This window comes from Erpetoichthys calabaricus, chromosome 13 (genome assembly GCF_900747795.2).
Source record: "Erpetoichthys calabaricus chromosome 13, fErpCal1.3, whole genome shotgun sequence".
In the NCBI taxonomy this organism is placed as follows: domain Eukaryota; kingdom Metazoa; phylum Chordata; class Cladistia; order Polypteriformes; family Polypteridae; genus Erpetoichthys; species Erpetoichthys calabaricus.
The window spans coordinates 138,360,325-138,381,428 of NC_041406.2; the positions used below are offsets into that span (position 1 = coordinate 138,360,325).

At 40.6% G+C, this 21,104-nt stretch overlaps 1 protein-coding gene across 1 annotated transcript; it reads right to left on the minus strand.

Moving 5' to 3' along the window:
* Positions 1-288: 288 nt before the first annotated feature.
* zhx2a (zinc fingers and homeoboxes 2a) lies at positions 289-18,058 on the minus strand. The gene is made up of 3 exons (XM_028817626.2): positions 17,865-18,058; positions 5,009-7,425; positions 289-1,110 (listed from the first exon to the last, which is right to left on the minus strand). Exons 2-3 carry the CDS (start codon positions 7,241-7,243, stop codon positions 1,096-1,098), a joined length of 2,250 nt encoding a protein of 749 aa, XP_028673459.2. The 5' UTR covers positions 7,244-7,425; positions 17,865-18,058; the 3' UTR covers positions 289-1,095.
* Between the last annotated feature and the right edge of the window lie 3,046 nt (positions 18,059-21,104).

A 21,104-nucleotide genomic window follows, 5' to 3' on the forward strand; every position in this document is an offset into this window, starting at 1 on the left:
TGGCACAGACAGACAGACAGACAGACAGACAGACAGACAGATGCCACTAAATTCGATTCCATTTTGTTTAAAGTGAATCCAGAATTTAATAATTGACTTACCTCACTTATGACTTACAAATCCATACACGGCCCACAATCGAGGGAAATCCATTCAAACTGTAAGGACTTTTTACCTTAAAAGTTCTTTGCCAGGTCTACTGTTACTGCTTCCTGAAATGGCTGTAAAAAAAGATGTCAAATCCAAAACCAAATATCGTTAGTAAAGAAATGATAAGAAAGGAAATGGTTTGCTTGAATATGTAGTGTTTTTATTGAATAACAGCAGATGGACAACGGGTTAAAAATCTTTCATCAGTAAAATGTTAGTGTATAAACCTCCCCAATGTGACACTATTGCAGAATTGCAAAGCTACAAAGTATGTAAAATATGAAATCCGCACTGTTCCTCTAAATGCACTGATGCGTCATTATTCCCCTTGAAAGTTAACTCTGAGCACCAAACAGACTAACACTACAGAGCCGCTTGTTACACTGGTATATAAGGCTGAAGGTTCAAATGGATAATACTGTACGAAACAGCACCCCCCCATCCCCCCACCCCCACCCTTCATCTCCCCTATTGCACTTCTAGGAAAAAAAAAATCACAAAAAAAAAGACGGGATACCAACGTGCCGCACTCCGACGGACAGCCACTAAAGTCTCCTCGACGCGTGTCTGAGGACCGACGACTGAAATCAAGTTATCAGAGAATATCACTGAACACGTATGCTGCCATAGTAGTTGTGGTTCTAAAATTGTAAAACATACTGTTAGGAGATCTATCAGCACATACTGTATGTAACGTTAAGAGTAGTAACTTGCACCAATTAGAAATTTAACAAAATTCCCCAAACAATACAGAAAAATATTTACAAGGTCAATTTTTGTTAAAATGCAGTAGTACAATTATGGCACTCTGGAAAGTTGCTTGTGCAGTCTCCTTTTTTTATATATATATATATATTATTGAAATGCAATAATTGATTTCCAGATACGAAAATATATCTTTTTATCATTTTTCTCTTCAAATTGAAGATCTTCTGTACAAACGAGTCAAAGTTCACAAGTCTGAGAACAAAGCAGAAGAGACAAACAGAACAAAACATTAATCATTTTGCTACTTTTTCATACCTTGTAGTATTCTCTTAAATAAAGTATCTCCACGACTATAAAATCTTTTAAGTGGGGCCCGATATGGATGGATAGATGATCTCTTCAGGATACCGAATTCAAATCCCATTTTTTGTGGAGTTTGTATGCTCTCTCCCTGTGGTTGTTTCGATTTTTTCTTTTTATTTTGAAACATACCCGTTAAATCAGTTTGTGACTCAAGTTGGCGGTCGACTGGCATCCCATCTTGAATGGATTTCAATTTTCTACATCTTCTTACTAATCGCAGCAAGAGTCCACGCAAGGCAATGCCTTCTATTACAAGATCCTTCTTTTCACTATCAAATTCAAAGCCTTACATCCATCCCTTGAAATCCCCCTTGACATGATTGCCAATCTGTTTCACAAATGCAGGATTTCAGGACCTGATTACAACTCTAGGTGTATTTCCACCCCACATGCATTTAAAAAAATTAAAACAAAATAAAAATTACGAGTACTGCCTCCAGATACACAACACTGATCCTTGTGCGCTCGCAGCGCAGCATCGCATGGCTAACTGTGCAATTGTGTTGTCCACAAATTCGCACAGTTAGGAAGTGTATGATGCTGACCAGTATGCTGTTAAGGTGATGACATCAAGTGTCGACAGCCTGTTAACTCCGCATCATAAACAACAACAACATTTATTTCTATAGTACATTTTCATACAAACGATGTAGCTCAATGTGCTTTACAAGATGAAGAAAGAAAAGTTAAATATAAAAATAAGATTAGGCAATCTTATATATAAATGTCTACACGTGGAAGTGTGTGTGTCTGTCTGTCCGGCTCGGAAGTACGAGGCTACAGCATGAAGTTCAAAGAAAGCGACTCTGTCGCCAAAGTGAAACCGCAGAGAAAAGAGAGAAACTCGTTTAGCCGCTGATAGACAAGCGAGGCGAGCACATCGGCAAAACGAAACCTCCGAGAAGAGAGAAACTCGTTTAGCTGCTGATAGACAAGCGAGGCGAGCAAATCGGCAAAACGAAACCTCTGAGAAGAGAGAAACTCGCTTAGCCGCTGATAGACAAGCGAGTCGAGCACAAAGGCAAAACGAAACCTCCGAGAAGAGAGAAACTCGCTTAGCCGCTGATAGATAAGCGAGGCGAGCAAATCGGCAAAACGAAACCTCCGAGAAGAGAGAAACTCGCTTAGCCGCTGATAGACAAGCGAGGCGAGCACATCGGCAAAACGAAACCTCAGAGAAGAGAGAAAACTCGCTTAGCCGCTGATAGACAAGCGAGGCGAGCAAATCGGCAAAACGAAACCTCCGAGAAGAGAGAAACTCGCTTAGCCGCTAATAGACAAGTGAGGCGAGCACATCGGCAAAACGAAACCTCCGAGAAGAGAGAAAACTCGCTTAGCCGCTGATAGACAAGCGAGGCGAGCACATCGGCTAAACGAAACCTCCTAGAAGAGAGAAACTCGCTTAGCCGCTGATAGACAAGCGAGGCGAGCACATCGGCAAAACGAAACCTCCGAGAAGAGAGAAACTCGCTTAGCCGCTGATAGATAAGCGAGGCGAGCAAATCGGCAAAACGAAACCTCCGAGAAGAGAGAAACTCGCTTAGCCGCTGATAGACAAGCGAGGCGAGCACATCGGCAAAACGAAACCTCAGAGAAGAGAGAAAACTCGCTTAGCCGCTGATAGACAAGCGAGGCGAGCAAATCGGCAAAACGAAACCACTGAGAAAAGAGAACCTTAATCACTAATGCACAACCGATGCGATTGATTGATTGATTGATTGATTGATTGATTGAAGTACCAGAATCCATGGTTTCTAAGAGCCTGAACTTTTTGCAGCTAGTACTAAATAACAAAGAATAAAGTAAGGACCAATGGCCGGGAGGGCAGAAAAAACAAACAAAAAAAAAACTCCAGAGGGCTGGCGAAAAAATAAACAAAATCTGCAGGGTTTCCAAGGCCACAAGACTACCCAGCCCCCACTGGGCAAACAAACAATACCCACACCGATAACAAAATTACAAAAACAAAAGGGCACTGTGGGAAGACATATTTCAAAAATAAGTCAATAAAACAATCTGACCATTAACTCCCAAAACAATACAGTGTTTTAAGAGGTCAAGAAAATGGCTGTACAAATATAAGAGAAAGTCCATATCATGACGATATAAATCAAAATAAGTTAATACATAAATTACATTAATTTAATTACAATAAGAACTTGTGATTATACGGTCGTTCTTGTTCATCTGTGATTCATGCTGGAATATACGCAACAGGGAGAAGATTGTTGTGTGTAACTTGATGTACCGTATATACTCGCGTATAAGTCGGGTCTTGAAACCCGAAAAATCAATCCTAAAATCAGACCCTGACTTATATGCCCACTCAGAAATACGACAATTAATTGTTTTTTTTTTTACATCTTCTTGCCTCCTCCACTCTCACATCAGTTTCTCAGACGCATTGAATTTTGTTGCAGCAGCGTAGTTGCCAGTTTCTTTTGCCACTTCAACGACTTTTAATTTAAAACCAGCTTCATATTTTCTTCTGGTTGAACGCTCCATCGTAGATGAGGGATGCTCTTACGATAAAGGTGTATGAGGGTGTGAGATACAAAAAACACGAAACCGTGCAAACTTCAGTTTGGAATAATTCGGGTATTACCGTGTGGTCACGTAGGCACAATACATAGAAAACAAAGGCAGTGTGCTCCGTGGTTACTTCTCAGGTGGGCGTTAACATATCGTAATCTCTTGGATCAATAGCGTCAGTTTTCCGCAGTCAACTTATGCGACTGACATTATAAAATACTAGAAATTATACGGTAAAATCAAGCCCCGATTTATCCGTGAGAGAACTTATACGTGAGTATATACGGTAATTGAAGATAGGGCTTGTCTGTAATATTACAGTGCCATGGAAAACTTTGGGCCCCCTTGCTTAATATGTCTGTTACTCTGAATAGTTAAGTGAGCAGAAGATGAACCGATCACCAAAACTCTTAAAATTCAAGATGACACGTTTCTTTTTTAGCATTTTATGCAAGATGAGTGTATTGTTTTAAGTTTTGTACGATTGTACAGTGAAAAAAGGAAAGGAATACCATGCAAACGTTTGGGCACCCCAAGATATTTGAAGTTCTCAGATAACTTTTGCCAAGGTGGTCTCAGAGCTTCATTAGCTCATTAGGGCTATGGCTTGTTCACAGTCATCGTTAAGAAACCCCACATGATACAAATGTCAAAGCTGCCTAAATTCTCGGACTCCTCAAATCTCATCCCAAGAATCATCAGCCATGGGCTCCTCTAAGCAGCGGTCTAGCACTCTGAAAAGTAAAAGTATTGATGCTGACAAAGCAGGAGAAGGTGACAAGAGGATATAAAGGTAGGCCCAATCTAGAATTTGAATAAATTTGCAAAGCTTTCTGAAAGCATGTTTTCACTTTGTCATTATGGGTTAGAGTGGTAAACATGGCAAACTTATCAATTGAAGATTAAATCGACAACACAGTAAAGTGTGCAGAAAGTAAAAGGGTTTGAATACTTTATGAAACACTGTATGTGAGTTACATCTACCATCCACTATAATATCCAACCATCCATTCATGTTTTGACTGTAGCAGCCAGAGTTTACCCCACCTACATCTGGTCCAAGGGGGCTCCTTAACCCGGTATGTGGCACCACCCCATCACAGAACACACCTACCCCATGCCTACAATTATTTCTCTTAATCTTAACAATTCACCCGCTCATCCAGCTAAAAATGGAACTGACCATCCCAGACAGAGTCAGTCTTGGTGTTGCCCAAAGGGATCGTCAGTTCAGTTTGGACAAGCTGCTTCTTACCTCTTGTTGTGTCACTTCTGAAGGTTTGTCGACCACTTTGTTCAAATCCTCCTCCCTCGTCTCCAGCGTCTTGCTGCAGTGCTGATGGAGTATCGGCGTAACAGTTTTTGCGCTGTCCGTTGTCGGACTCTGTCCATTTTTCCTCTCACCATTCATCTTCTGATATTGTTCCATCCAATCCAAAGTTCCAGACTTGAGTCCCGACCGATTGTCTTTAAACCAGCGAACGATATCCGTTCGAGACAATCCTGTTTTAAGTGCTAACTGGTCGTACTCCTCGGGCGATGGCCACTGAGTTCGTACAAAGACGCCTTTCAGAAGTTCCTGAGAGGCTTTACTAATGGGGACATGACTAAGTGTGGAGATGATCACTGAAAGTGCTGATGCCTTAGTCTGTCCTCCATGACCTAGTATTCCGTTGTGTGCTCCTTGGTCAAGGGCTTTTTCTTTATCAGCATTCACAGAGTTCAAAAGGACCTCTTCAACACAGGTTCTAACCTTTTGTTTATCTAATAACCTGTCCTCAGCATCTGTTTTAGGAACCCTGGGGTCTCCTAAGAAGTTATCTGTATCAACTTGTGACGGAAAGCAGGTTTGATGTAAGGTGCGCTCCACCATCTTGGCTGGTTCTGGGCCACTGCCCTTGCAGTTTTTCAACGACATTTCGATATTGGGATTCTGAGCCTTGCTTAAGTCGTGAATTACGTCTTTCATTAAAGAGTCATTTGCCAGATTTATAACACCCTTTTGAGTCCGGTAGCGTTGGTCGCTAAACCACTTCTTAATCTCACCTCTTGAGAGTCCGGTGGCCTCAATTAATCGATAGACCTCCATATCTTCTGGAAATTGTTGTTTTGTAAAGCTTCTCCTAAGTTCAGAAAGTTGTTCCTTTGACTTCTTTCGTTCCAAAAACAAATGAGATCCGTTAAACTCCAAAGATGAGGATTGTGAATGCGCGACTTCGATAACGTTTGCCCGTTTCACTTGCTGGTCCACAACTGGAGTGGGTAAAGGCCGCTTGGTTGCCTGCATGTTATTCGCTACAGTAACTGTGATTGGAGAACAAGTCATCGTTGACCCATTCGCCATCTGGGTCAGCACCAAACTGGTTTGTCCTAGAAACTGACAAGGGACGGTTTGGATTAGGGATGGTGGGGTTTCAGTTGTCGATGACAAATGATTAGGCAAAACGGCAAAAGCAGGCTGCACTGGCTGGATGGTGCCATTGAACATTTTCTTTCTGGCTTCTTCTACTTCCTCTGGTGACCAACTGATGCCTTGCTTTAGGCGCTGGGCTGTAAACCAGACTTTTATTTGTTCCTCAGGATGTTTTGATGCTGCGGTCAGCCAAGAGAGTTCTGCTTGGGTTGGATAGGGGAACTTATTAAATGCAGTAATAAGAGTCGTGTTGATATCTAACAGTGGATTATATTTAGAAGTGTTCAAAGGAACAGCAACTTTTGGTACCAAGCTGTAGTTGGGAGGTCGCTGAAGAGAGGGCATAACATGAGACAGACCCTCTTGCACTGTAGGTTCTGGTATGATCACTGTTCCATTTATGGTAAATGCTGGAAAAGTATCCTTAATTATCAGCGGCCTAGGAATATGTAGATCATCGGCCCACCGGGGTATTCGGTTGGTCTCCATTTTGGGCTTTCCAGTTTTCATAGTGGAAGTTTTGTTCACAGGTACAGATGAAGGAGCGTCACTTGTGATCACAGTGGCAGGGCTGAGGTTGATGGCACTATTTGAGCCCTCGATGGTCTGTTCCAGAATGGTCTGGATGTTGTTTTTGATCAGCTTCAATTTGAAGTTGTTCACCCCGGGGTGAGATTTGAAATTGTGGTGAGATAACGTGTCGTACTTCTTTGTGCTGAAGTTGCATTCGGCACAGACGTAAAGTGGGTTGAGAATAACGTTGGGATGGCTAGAATCCACATGCTCAGTAAATTTATTTAAATCTTGTGTAGAATAGGGGCAGTACTTACATTCATAACCGCCTTGTGGCTTCCACTGATGTTGTCCATCCTGTGATATTTTTTCCAGCATTGCATTCATCTCTTCATTTTGGTCAAGGTTGCCTGAATTCCAGGTACTATTGTCTGGTAGAGTGTGTAAAGACCCATTTTCTTTGACTTCATCATCAGTGTCTTTGACCTCTTCAGGGTCATTATCTTCATCCAGTTCAGATGCCCTTACCATACATGGAACAGTTGATTTTCTTTTGCTGGCCATTGCCCGAATTTAACATGAAACTGTATTTCAGGTTCAGATAGTAGTAAGTGCATGTATCCACGAGTGCAAATGATGAAGACTGGAGCCCAGTCTTACTGCACGGATGGAATGCTGAAGTTGAATGACCTCCGATATCCGCTCCAGGTGAGTACTTCAGGAGACCTCATCCCAGACTGCTTGACCTAAAATTAAGAAATGAAAAAGACAAAGTGTGAAGCCAATGTCACGTTACGCAACTTCCAGTCAGAGGGGTTATCACACATGATGACTGCAGTTGCAGATCTCTTGCCTAACTGGAAGCAGCTGTGGATGTCAAATAACAGTTAGGTCCATAAGTATCTGGACAGTGATTCCATTCTGATAATTTTGGCTCTGTGCGCCACCACAATGGATCTGAAATGAAGCAATGAAGATGTGATTGAAGTGTAGACTCGCAGTTTTAATTGAAGGGGTTGAACAAAAGCATTGTAGGAGCCATTTAGAAAAGATGGCCATTTTTATACATGGTCACCCCATTTTTAGGGGCATAAAAGTATTTAGATAAACTAACATAATCGTGAATGTAACGATCACATTCAATACTTGGTTGAAAATCCTTTGCAGTCCATGACTGCCTGAAGTCTGAACCCACGGCCATCTCCAAGTGTTGGGTTTCCACCCTGCTGATGCATTGCCAGGCCTTTACTGCCGCTGTCTGCAGGTGCTGCTTGTTCATTGGACTTTCTGCCACCAGTTTTGTCTTCAGCAAGTGAACTGCATGTCCAGTTGGGTTGAGGTCAGTTGATCGACATGGCCATTGAAGAATATTCCACTTCTTTGCTTTGAAAAGCACTTGGTTTACTGTCACTGTATGTTTTGGTTCATTATCTCTCTGTTCTGTGAAGCGTCATCCTATCAGTTTTGCAGCATTTGTCTGAATCTGAGCAGACAGTACAGCGCCCTGGACACTTCAGAATTCATCCTGCTACTTCATATTATCAATAAACATCAGTGATCCACTTCCAGAGGCAGCCATGTATGATCACGAGATAACACGGCCTCCACCATGTTTCATAGATGATGTAGTATTCATTGGATCATGAGCCATTTTCTCTTCACCATACTCTTCTCTTTCCATCATTCTGGTACATATTGATCTTCATTTCATTTGTCCAAAGAAAACTGTTCCAGAACTGGACTGACTTTTAAGAAATGTTTTCTGGCAAAGTCTAATCTGTCCTTCCTATGCTTGAGGTTTACCAGTGGTTTGCACCTTGTGCTAAACTCTCTGCCTTTACTTTCATGAAGTCTTCTCTTGATTGTAGACTTTGCCCATGACAGGCCTACCTCTTGGAGAGTGTTCTTGGTTTGGGTAAATGTTGTGAAGGGGTTCTTCTTCACCAATTACAGAATTCTGCAATCATCCAGCACAGTTAACTTCTGTGGTTGTCCAGACATTCTGATATTGCTGAGTTCACCAGCGTGTTCCTTCTCTTTAAGAATCTACCAGACAGTTGACTTGACCACTCCTGGTGTTTCTGCTGTCTCTCTAAAGGGTTTGCTTTGTTTTCTCAGCCTAATGATGGCCTGTTTTTACTTGCATGAACAGCTGTTTGGACCTCATATTGAGAGTTCACAGTGACATGCTTCCAAGTGCAAATTCCACACTTCTACCTGCTTAATAGTTAATGAAATAAGGAGCGACCTGCTCACACCTGGCTATGGAACAGCCTGTCAGTTAAATGTCTGAATACGTTTTCAGCCTTCAAAGTGGGGGGACCATGTATAAAAATGGCTGTCATTCCTAAATGGCTCATATGATATTTCAGTTAAACCCTATGAATTAATGCTAAAAGCCTACACTTTAATCATGTAATTGTTTCTTCATTTCCAATCCATTGTGGTGGCGGATAGAGCAAAAATTATGAGAATTGTGTCACTGTCCAAATACTTGTGGAGCTAACTGTATGTGACTGCATAACAACTTTTCAGCACAGTTTCACATTTCCAAAGTACAGTAATCCCTCGCTATATCGCACTTCGACTTCCACGGCTTCACTCTATCCCGGATTTTATATGTAAGCATATCTAAATATATATTGCGGATTTTTCGCTGGTTTGATGATTTCTGCTGACAATGGGTCTTTTAATTTCTGGTACGCGCTTCCTCAGTTGGTTTGCCCAGCTGATTTCATACAAGGGACGCTATTGGTAGATGGCTGAGAAGCTACCCAATCAGAGCACGTATTACGTATTAAATAAAACTCCTCGATGATATATGATACGTATGCTTGTGCGTAGTATATAAACAGTGTGTTTACATACATAATTTCAACTAATCTTACCTAATATCTAAGAGAATATAAATGGTTTATGCTGTATAACTGTGTGGGAAATGTTTATAAGAGTGTGATAGATAGATAGATAGATAGATAGATAGATAGATAGATAGATAGATAGATAGATAGATAGATAGATAGATAGATAGATAGATAGAATTTTAGTATAGTAGGCTAGATAGATAGATAGATAGATAGATAGATAGATAGATAGATAGATAGATAGATAGATAGATAGATAGATAGATAGATAGATAGACAGATAGATAGACAGATAGATAGATAGATAGATAGATAGATAGATAGACAGAATTTTAGTATAGTAGGCAGGATAGATTGATAGATAGATAGATAGAATTTTAGTATAGTAGGCAGGATAGATAGATAGATAGATAGATAGATAGATAGATAGATAGATAGATAGATAGATAGATAGATAGATAGATAGATAGATAGATAGATACATACTTTATTGTAGTGTGGGAGAGTTTATAAGGGCTTAAAATATATTGTGAGCAGGGGGGCTGTTCGCACCCCTAGAGGATACGGACACTCCTCTAAAAAACGCTGAAAGACTACCTTCACATTGCTCCCTTTCTTGCTGGGCTTACCTGCGGCTGCTTTGTCGCGCGATATGCATCCCGCGCCGGTGCTTTGCATTACTTAAAAGCCCGAACAGCGCCTATTGATTTTTGATTGTTTGCTTTTCTCTCTCTATCTCTCTGACAGTCTCTGCTCCTGACGCGCACTCCTTTGAAGAGGAAGATATGTTTGCATTCTTTTAATTGTGAGACGGAACTGTCATCTCTGTCTTGTCATGGAGCACAGTTTAAACTTTTGAAAAAGAGACAAATGTTTGTTTGCAGTGTTTGAATAAAGTTCCTGTCTCTACAACCTCCTGTGTTTCTGTGCAAATCTGTGACCCAAGCGTGACAATATAAAAATAACCATATAAACGTATGGTTTTCACCTTTCGCGGGGGGTCCTGGAATGCAACCCCCGCGATCGAGGAGGGATCACTGTATTGCAAGCTCGCCCCTTTTCCTGACAGCCGATAACATGATGCCTGACGGAGCTGGTACCCGTGTAAATGGTTTATATGTCAATCAGGGTCTCAAACAACACCAAATGAGGTGTGAGGCCTCGCCACAAAAGCAGGCCAAGAACTTCAAAAGCCTGCCAGGAAAGGTTCACCCCAATACAGCCAGACCCCAATTACTACATGCTGCCTTTGATTATGTTCTGATAGAGAACTAACGGGAACGTTTTGAAAAGTAATCGGGAGAAACGACGTAGTCGAAAGCCCCAGAAGCCAAATTGCCAGACAAAACCAAAGCCAAATTTACCAGCATGAGTCAAGACCGGAGAAAACTTTCAGAAAAAGGATTTGATTTGAACAAAAGAACGACTGACGAAAAGGGGTTTCCCAACTTGGATGGGAAGTGAACTTTTTGGTGGCCTTTTAAGAACCCGTCACATCATTGACAAACATCTGAGGACATGCCCTTAACAACACGGAAAGCTTCATGACGATGAGAGCACAAATTGTGAAAATCGTGAAACAACAAAAATGGAGGCCAGGAAAGGACAAATTGTCATGACAGGTAAACGTTTTGAGTATCATCAGGGGTTACGTTTAAAAAAACAAAAAAAAAAAAATGGACAACCTGGGAAATCACTATTAAAACACAAATCGTGAAATAAAATCAAAGTTAAGAGAACAGGCAAGAGGTCAAAACTGAATGAAACACACAATATTATTTAGAGCAGGGCTTTATGATAGTGTTTTGGTATCCGCAGATCGAATAAAGAAATGAACTTCTAGCCACCCTTTTATCTCATCTCTGAGGCCTCACCCCTAGAAACACAGGGAATTCAACATGGAGGCAATAAGGACCTAAAATCAGTGGCGTAGGAAGGCGGGTGAGGTGGGTGCGGCCCGCACCGGGTACCAGCTCTGAGGGGGTGACAAAAAATTGCCGGTTTTGTATTAATGCGCCTTTTTGTTACATAAAATAACGTCAAATAATTTACATGGGCTTTAACAATCCCTAATTGCAGCAAATTGTGGGTGAATGATGTGATGCTGTAATTATTTAGTATTATTGTGTGGTGCGTGGGGGGGGGGGGGTGTTCTGTCTCGCTTCTTTTGAACTGTGCTGGTGCTCAAGTATACAAACAACCGGTCCTGTGACTCGTTGTCTCATCCCTGCCACAAATATATCATCGCCCCCAAGTCGTTCTGTGCAACAAGATGATATTTTTAACCCGAACATCATAATAATATAGTCGGTGCGAAACGTTTTAGACAGTGGGGTGGGTAGGCATTGTCCGCTCTAGAACCGACCATGTTTACTTTAGGATCATTCTACGAGCGAACGGACAATATCTCCCTCCCCATCCCACTATCTTAAGGCCCCTATATATACACGAGCCGGGACACACGACGAAATCATGTGTCACAATTCTGGCTAATTGGCGATTTGGCATAATTTTTTTTTTTTACAGTAATTCCACGCCTAAGAAGATTTCTAAAAGCCGCCAAAGCTCCAAAAGAAGAGTCTCTTGGTTGGACTTCCTTAAGATTCTTAGAGTTTGTGGTTGAATATGAACTTTTAGACTCTGTTCCCAATCTCACTTTAGCATTAAGATTTTTCTTAACTTTATGTGTTTCTGTTGCATCATGTGAGAGGAGTTTTTCGAAACTCAAACTAATTAAGAATGATCTCAGATCCACTATGAACCAAGCACGACTCTCTAGCTTAGCTATTTTGTCAACTGAAAATAGTGTAGCTGAAGGTATCGATTTTGATGATGCAATTTCAAAATTTGCAGAATAAAAAGTTAGAAAGAAGTGTGGATAGCGCTTTGAGTACTGAGAAAAGTACTATATAAATGTAATGAATTATTATTATTCTTAAGAGATTCTAAGTATCATGTTAAAGTACAGTTTGTTGGATTAGAGCCTAGAGAACGAAACTTGTAAACAATTAAGTTTTCATTAAATTGTATTATAATAATAATAAAGTTATGCACTAGGTACTATCACTATGAAAAAAGATTTCTTACATTGTACATTAAACTGGCTTTTTTTATTCATAAAAAATTGTTTACAAAATAATTAACATTATGCCCTCTTTACTTAACCAATTGAATAAAAAAATTGCTTTCTCAATAAATTTCATTTTATATTCTGGTGGACATGAGGGTGACAAGTTTAAACTCCACACCGGGTGCCATCAGACCTTGCTACGCCACTACCTAAAATGGTGTCCAAAAACGCAGCAAAAACAAAACACAGCATGTAAACCATAAAGACCTCTGAGCAAAAAATGACAGAAGCAGAATCCTTGAAATCAAAATCCCCAAATTCAAGTGCGAGGTAATACTATTTAACAATGTGATATAAATAATGTTTTAGATCCGGAACCAAGCTATTAATCCATCAATTAATAGTAAAATCGAATTTTATGTTATAAAACACCTCTAAAAAAAGTCCAAGATCTCACAAAACAAAGAAAATCAGAAATAATAATAGCCTATACAGACCCAAAATGGGGAAAATGGCTTATAAAGTTCAAATTATACTTTAAAGTCCCCAAAATAACCAAACTATCTCACGGGGGAGAGAAACTGTGAAAACTCTGGCTTTAAGAAACAAGTCGAAATGCAGAATCTTTATAAATGCAAAGGTTAATTCACAAAAACAGGAAACATAAATGCTAAAATGAAGTTGATTAAAAGGCAATCCTAGGCGAACAAGTCCCAAAACTCAATCTAAGAGATGTGGCAAATCATTTAATCGTCAAAATACTCTCAGAAGCAGTGAATGGCGTCCATCAGTAAAATTACGAGGGACGTTCAAAAAGTTTCCGCACTTTTCTATTTTCGTTGGAAACGGTGAAGGTCGGGAGGAGTAGTAATCGGTCGTGTCTGAGTGTCATGTGACTGAGAGAATTGCATCGCAAAGGAAGGTGACTTTAGAAAAGTGATGCAATTTGTTTTTGAAATTTTTAATAAATAGAGTTAAAAAAAAGTGAGCAAACTTTTTGAACGTCCCTCGTAACATTAATTTGAATTGTTTCTTTCAGAATTTAATATATATATGACAATTACCTCTGATCAAAACAACTCAAATTAATTAGCTGAGTGACATTAATAATTCATTTACAATTTACCTATATTCAATAATTCACACACCTGCATAAAACTAGCAACAAAATGTAGTCATAGTAAAACATACTATAATAATAATAATAAACGTTATTGGAAGAAAACCATTTTACACATTAAAATGAATGCAATGTTTAACAAAAGCCCTTTGTGTTGGCTGGTGAGAAGGAAAGGTTGCTTTTGTGATGTAGGATGTGCTACAGATTCACCAATTTATTAAAAACAAACCGCCATAAATAATCAGCTCTCACGATCACAAAAAAAAGAGAAAAAAAATACCTTCAGCACACACAGAAAAGCGACTCTGCTAACCATCTAGAAATGTAGGTTTCCCACAGTACAAAGGTGTGAGGGTCATCGGGAACAGAAAGGCGTTCCTTATGCAAATATGCAAATTTTATGCAAATTTTGAATTGACTGCCATTGTTACTTTACGGCAATGCAACAATTATTCATAAAACAGTCTTGCACACTGAAAACAATTAACTGACCTCGAGAGCTACAAACGTTGCTTAAATGTTCATTTGTGAATATTTATCTGTTTAAAATCATTACTTTAACCATATAATAATAATAATTTTTTGCATTTATATAGCGCTTTTCTCACTACTCAAAGCGCTTAGCAATTGCAGGTTAAGGGCCTTGCTTATACTGTATTACATATTTTTTTGTAAAAATATACGGTTAATGTAATGTATTTTGGAGATTTGTTGTTCACGTTTCCCTCCAACGACTCAACTTGTAAATTTAGTAAGTTCACAGTCGAAAACCTTCTGTGAATGCCACTTTTTGTGTGGCGCTGAATGGCAAAATGTAAAGTCTTATTTTCTAATTTTTGTTAGCTACCAGATACACGCTTTCCAGATGATTTTTATATGTTGGAACAAAAAACATTTCAAAAAATGCTAAACTACAAAACAGGGTGTAGCAAAACAGGTGGCGCGGGGTGTCCTGTGACAACTGAGTGTCATCTGTAGAATGCCGAACGTCCACTAAACATCCAAGCTGACTTTCAGCGAGGCCGTGGCACGTGTGGGGCGGGGCCTCCGAAATTTCCATTTATAAGTGGGCGTGTCTATTTGCTCTGAAATCAGTACTAGTGGAGCAGCTCGCGAAAATATCAATCGACTTCACGTCATCGTACAGGCCAGGAGTACGTATGAGCAGGCCCCTAAGTTCTGCTTGGGGGGCGTCGATGTCAACTGTACATAGTTCAACCATTAATTAACGGACAGATGTTGTTGGTTTCCATGTATGTTAATCACTTTCCACTTTACTTTCTCTGTTTTAAAAAGTCACTTTTTTTGTGTACTAATTCTGTTATTTGGTAATGTGTAAAATATATACAGTATATGCGATTTAACTGAGAATTTGTCACAGCGCTCTTCACCTCCTCTCGGTGAAGAGCGCTAAACAAAAATAAACTGAATTGAACTGAATCTGAAGAGGTGGAGCGTCGAATGATCAAAGTTACAAAAATCCAAGTAACAGTATACCGACAACTTGTTTAGGGAGGGCTTGACTTGATATTTGGGGGTGATTAGCACGTGGAGCCGGGTCTGCGTATATGAATTGGACTGAGGCGCATCGTCCCACGAGCCTGCGCCAAACTCGTCCCTGTTGTTTGAGCCGTTTAACGCAGCACAACGCGAGGCTGCATCGTTAAGGCGGAGTGAGTGGCAGGCCTTCGGGCTCTTACCTACAGGTTTGCTTGTTTGTTTGTTTTTTTTTGAAATGTAGATTATATAACATTGAAAAAAAACCCACCGAAGTCTGACAAGATGCCAACTACCGGCGTACATTATCACAGGCTGTAAACAGTTCACTATACTTTAAAGGTTAAAAGAGTGTCATTTAACTGTCAACAACGATCGGAAGCATTGAACACTGTGCTGTTAATAACAAATAACATTCTATTCAACATTTGAGTGAACTATTTAACTACATACATAAATGCATTTTATGCTGATTTCAGAACAATAACCTGAATTGTCTGCGTATTAGTTTTTAACAGTAAAAACCACTCCTGGAGTCATGCATTTAAGTATGTCATTATAGCCTATACTGTGTACGCATGATAATAAACTTGAATTAGTATAAGTGAGTTACAAAATGAATGAACTAATGGAATATTTAAACGCGGCACAAAGGCTAAAACCCCTTCTTCACAACTAACTGGGATGAGTTGATTTCATTGGCCAGTGTAGGTGTCATCATTAAGACTTCTCCACAAACTCTGAACATGCTCACTATGTGAAAGTCTGTTTACTCGCAAGATTGTACGGACACTTTCAAAAATATCGGTTCCTTATCGGCACTTTACAAGGTTGTGTGGGTCCTCGAAGAACCAACCATTACTTGACAAAAAAATCATTTCATACTGGGAATGGTTCTTTGGATTTTGAAAATGGTTCTAATAAGTGGACAAAACAGAAATCTTTAATGTATAGTAAGCTATCTATCAGGACACTAATAGTTCAGGAAACCTGAACATTGTCCGAGTTATTGTATGCAACAATTATAATTTTAAAATCATGAATTGGTATTTCAGAAATCTGTTATCATCTGTTCATGGTTATATTGACACCTGTTAAATATCGAATGATCTTCCTGGAACTTTCGCCTGGGTGGTCCTTTATGAAACCAAAAATGTTTCCCCTATGGCATCGCTCTGAAGAACCACCCTGGCCCCTTTATTAAAAAAAAATGCAGTTATGAGTTAGCATCCCGTCCACTCCTGGAGGTCGATGCTGCCGAGATTTTTTTTTGATTAATAGCTTTCTAGACACACGAATTCGGAAAATTCACGTTTTTATTCTTTCTGATGACGCACAAATCCCTCTCGATATTTCTGCAGCAAACTAGAGGCTGCACATTTCGCACCGTTAATGGCTTCGCTCGTGGAGATTCGGCACTTGCTGCGATGCCCTTCTCCCATTTGGGAGCCCCCGATCCAGTGTGTGTGTTTTAAAGCCACCTTGTGGAGGCTGTCAGCAGGCACACACAGGCTGAAAAACCGCAAACAAAAGGCAGTGAGGAAATAGTTGAGGGCAGACCCCCACATGGCTTTGAAGTAAATCAATCAGGTGGAACTCTCAGCAAATCGCAGCATCTTCCCGCATCCCGAGGACAAGTTCAAAAATCTCAGAAGAGTTAGGTGCTAGCTGGTGGGAATATTCCTGCAAAGGAGGATTTTTTTTCCTCTTGGAATTCGAACAAAGACAGGAAAAACGAGCGTAGCAGAAGGGAAAAAAGCGAGCCATGCTGGCTTAGCCGTGAGTGAGTGAGTGACACATCCACGGTACAGCGTATACCGCGTCCACGCAGCTCTCTCGTCCGATCGAATGCGATCCACCGTACGTAGGGCACATATTGTATTACCGACATCGTCCGATCAGATCGAGATGTTCTAGCAAAATCTAAAGCGCACAGACCGCGCTTTGTGTGCATTCGCAGCTGCCTCGTTCGTTTTGCTGGTAGGCGTCACCACCATTTCCTACATCATAACGCCACAAATCCAAAGGCACTGTACGACGCTGTACATAAAGGATCGACATCCAGGCTTACAAATGTATCCACCGTCATGCTCCAAAAACGATCATGTTAAGACAGCGGGCGACAATGTCGGGTTATATTTTTCCTACGATACAGTACGCCAAACCCTCCAAAAATAACGAGAAATATACAGATATCCGAAGCGACGTAACGCCATGTCGAAATCGGAAGCCATATTTTGCTGGTAATTTCGACATAGGGGGGTAGACATGTTTTTTTACCTCCTCCTCCTCATCCCGATTCCTTTCACATTTTGACAAACGTGTTTATTTTAACTAAAAATGGCTCAAATATAACCCTTCGATAGCTGTCAGTCTGCCCTACGATTTAAGGGATCATTGTGAAATTCTGTAAACTTCGCGGCACAAGTTCTAATTTCAGACCTTCACGAAACAGATTTTAATACATCCATTTAAATGATCTAGGTGAGTGTGTACCCAAGGTATATGACATCTGTAGGAAACGGACGACCCGATGAGGTAAGCGCAGACAGTGCAGTTAAGTTTAGGACTTGTTTCGCTCACCGGCTGCTACCGATCGGAATCGTCAAACGCCGACTTTCCGAGTTTTCTTACCTGCCCTCCGTATCTGTGGTACACGACACGGGGTTACGCGGCGGCGCAACACCCGAGTGAGGCTCCCGCTTTTCTGCCCTAATGCTGATCGCCGGGATTAATTGTAAAGATTGTAACCGAAGCCTAAAGACAACAGTGGGGGGGGGGGTGAACAAAATTCTCGATCAGAGGGGGATCTACGCCAAAACCCACATGATCGCCAACGTCAGCGTGCGTATTTGCATACGATACCAGAAGCGCTTCCACCTTCGAGTTTTTTATATTACTTTAGACTTGAACTTGAGAGATGCTTCAAAAAAATCTTAAAATGCTGAAGGGGTTGGGACGGTCAACGGCGTTTCTTTCACTTTCTCCGAAAAGTCTATTGGTTATTTCTTTTTCTTTTTTTAATCCAACTTGTTAACGACTGCAACCGAATTATTTTCATATTTAAATTTGAGAAGGGTCTTGCCGTCTGCACGTTTGCGTCGTTGTCACCAGTATCTTGGGCAGGGTCCGGGTTTAAAAAAAAAAAAAATCTATGCACCGCCACACCACGGCTAACACTCCAAAGGCAGCGATTGCTTTTAATGAGCCCGAATAGCTTGGGAAAATATTTACCGCTAAAAGAGTGGATTGTACGGACTAAGTGACCTGGAAACTTCGCTTGTCACCCACTGTGGACAAAACAGGGGGAAGGGCTTCATCGGACCTGCACCTCGTCACATTTTGGTGTCCCCCTCGTGGGGGAGGCAGGCCATCAAAGTCAAAAATCGGTAACGCTTCACAATCGAACGAATGAGCTTTTCCGTTTCTGAGGCTCCTAATAAGGACTAAGTTAAATACTTTTAGTAAACGGGCCGCATAATCGTAGGCCTGTGTTTAAACCAACGCACGCGCGCACTTCAGCGCTTGTCACACGAATAACGAGTTTTATTGACTGAACAGTCATACACGAAGCAGAAAATTATTAGGTGTTAACGAACGCGCACTGGTTACACCTGCACATGAAACTTAGTGGAAAAAAAGTTTGATCCCTCAGTTTACACATGCAGTTCTCGTGTAGCTTATTCAGTTTATTTTTATATGTCGCACTTTACTAGGTGCAGGCGCGCTGTAATAAGTTCAGTTTTTTAATGTCATTTTTTATTGTATCAATATTAAAACACATTAGTAATACAAGTTATCCATTAACATTGAATGCAAACTTCAAAAAATAAAAGATAATTTACATACATGAACAGTTAAACCGTTATGTAAAAGACGGATTCAGAGATTAGCATTACAAGCTGTTAAGAAAAGAGCGGACAATTTCCGCAATTTCTTCACCGTCTTCCCCGAAGAGACTTTTTAGGAATTCTATTTATATATATATATATATATATATATATATATATATAGGTGGGTAAAAGTAGGTTTACAGTTATGAGTCAGCAATTTCAACGCTTACGAGACTAAACCTAAATGCATTGGGCCGTTGTGACATTCTTTTGAGTTAATACAGCTATCATGTCGTTTTACATACGAACAACTGTTAACCTACTTTTGTCCACCCATATATATATATATATATATATATATATATATATATATATATATATATATATATAAAGGTAGTTATAAAACTGTTTTTCTTTTGGATGTTTTATATATGGGATGGCACAGTGGTAGCGCTGCTGCCTTGCAGTAAGGGGACCAGGGTTCACCTGCCAGGTCCTCCCTGTGTGGAGTTTGCATCTTTTTCTTGTGTCTGTATGGGTTTCCTCCGGGTGCTCAGATTTACTCCCAAAGTCCAAAGGTATGCAAGTTAGGTGGGTTGGCAATGCTAAACTAGTCCTAGTTTATGGTTGATGTGTTTGTGGTTGTACGTTTTCCCAGTGATGGACTGGCACCCTGTCCAGGGGTTCTTTCTGCCTTACGCACCTGAGATGGTTGGAATATGCTCCAGCACCAACTGCGACCCTGTTAAGGAAAAAGTGGGTTAGAAAACGATTGACAGAAAAATGAATATTTTATTTTTGCCCATTTGTCTTAATATTCACTCCTATAACATACCTGGCAATATAACCCTAACCTAAAATGAATTCTGACAAGAACAGGCCAACATAGCTCATGAATATATATATATACTAAACTGTTTCAAAATAACATTAAGCTTTAAAAATCACTTTTTTTTTTATATCTGTTAATTTTAAATAGGTTGTTGAATATTTTAAGAGCACTAACTCTTTAAATTAGTGTAACCTTTGACCTCCTTTATTTAATAATTAATTTTTTTTTTTTTCAAAGTCAGTCAGGCAGTCATTTTCTAACCTGCTTAAACCTAAACAGGGTCATGGGGGTCTGCTGGAGCCTATCACAGATAGCACAGGGCGCCAGTCCATTGCAGGACAAACACACACACCCACCAAACGCATAGGGCTAATTTAGTATTGTAAATCCAGCTAATCTGTACGTCTGTGGACTGTGGGAGGAAACCGGAGCACCTGGAGGACTCCGACACAGACACGGGGAGAACATGCAAACTCCACGCAGGGAGGAACTGCCATGCAAATCCCTGATCTCCTTACTGCACGACAGCAGTGCTACCATTGTGCCACCATGCTGCCCTTTTTTTCCAAAGTGTCTCTGGTAATCCTTTCACAGGTAGACCACCCCCCCCCCCTTTAAAAAAATGAAAACACTGTCATTCCATTGTGGTCCACAGGCAGTTATAACAGACAATGTCAGACAAAATCACAGTCCTGGAGACCTTGGCCAACTGGCTGCCCACCATTTCCTTTGCATTCTACAGACAAAGTCTGTGCTGGGTTGTCTCATATGAAAATCCTTGCAAACTCCACACAACAATTGGGTGTTAAACTTCAGTCTTGTACCGCCCTGCGGTGGGCTGGCACCCTGTCCGGGGTTTGTTTCCTGCCTTGCGCCCTGTGTTGGATAGGATTGGCTCTAGCAGACCCCCGTGACCCTGTAGTTAGGATATAGCGGGTTGGATAATGGATGGATGGACTTCAGTCTTGTAGGATGCTGAATCAATCAGCAATCAATATACTATGTGACATCTACAATACGCTTTCAGGGTGATGATTGACATCCAAGGTTATTCCTCATTTTACTTTTATTTTATTGTAGAATGAACTCTCGGCAGCGGGTAGCAGGGCAGCCCTGCGGCACATGCGTACAGCTGCTGTTCTCATCCCTACCACCTTCGCCGTCACTTCCCCTACCTCTTCATATCGTAAATCATTCTTGAGGCAGATT

Bases quoted from the DNA above. Each gene is read 5' to 3' on its own strand.
- zhx2a (XM_028817626.2), bottom strand. From the start codon at position 7,243: ATGGCCAGCAAAAGAAAATCAACTGTTCCATGTATGGTAAGGGCATCT.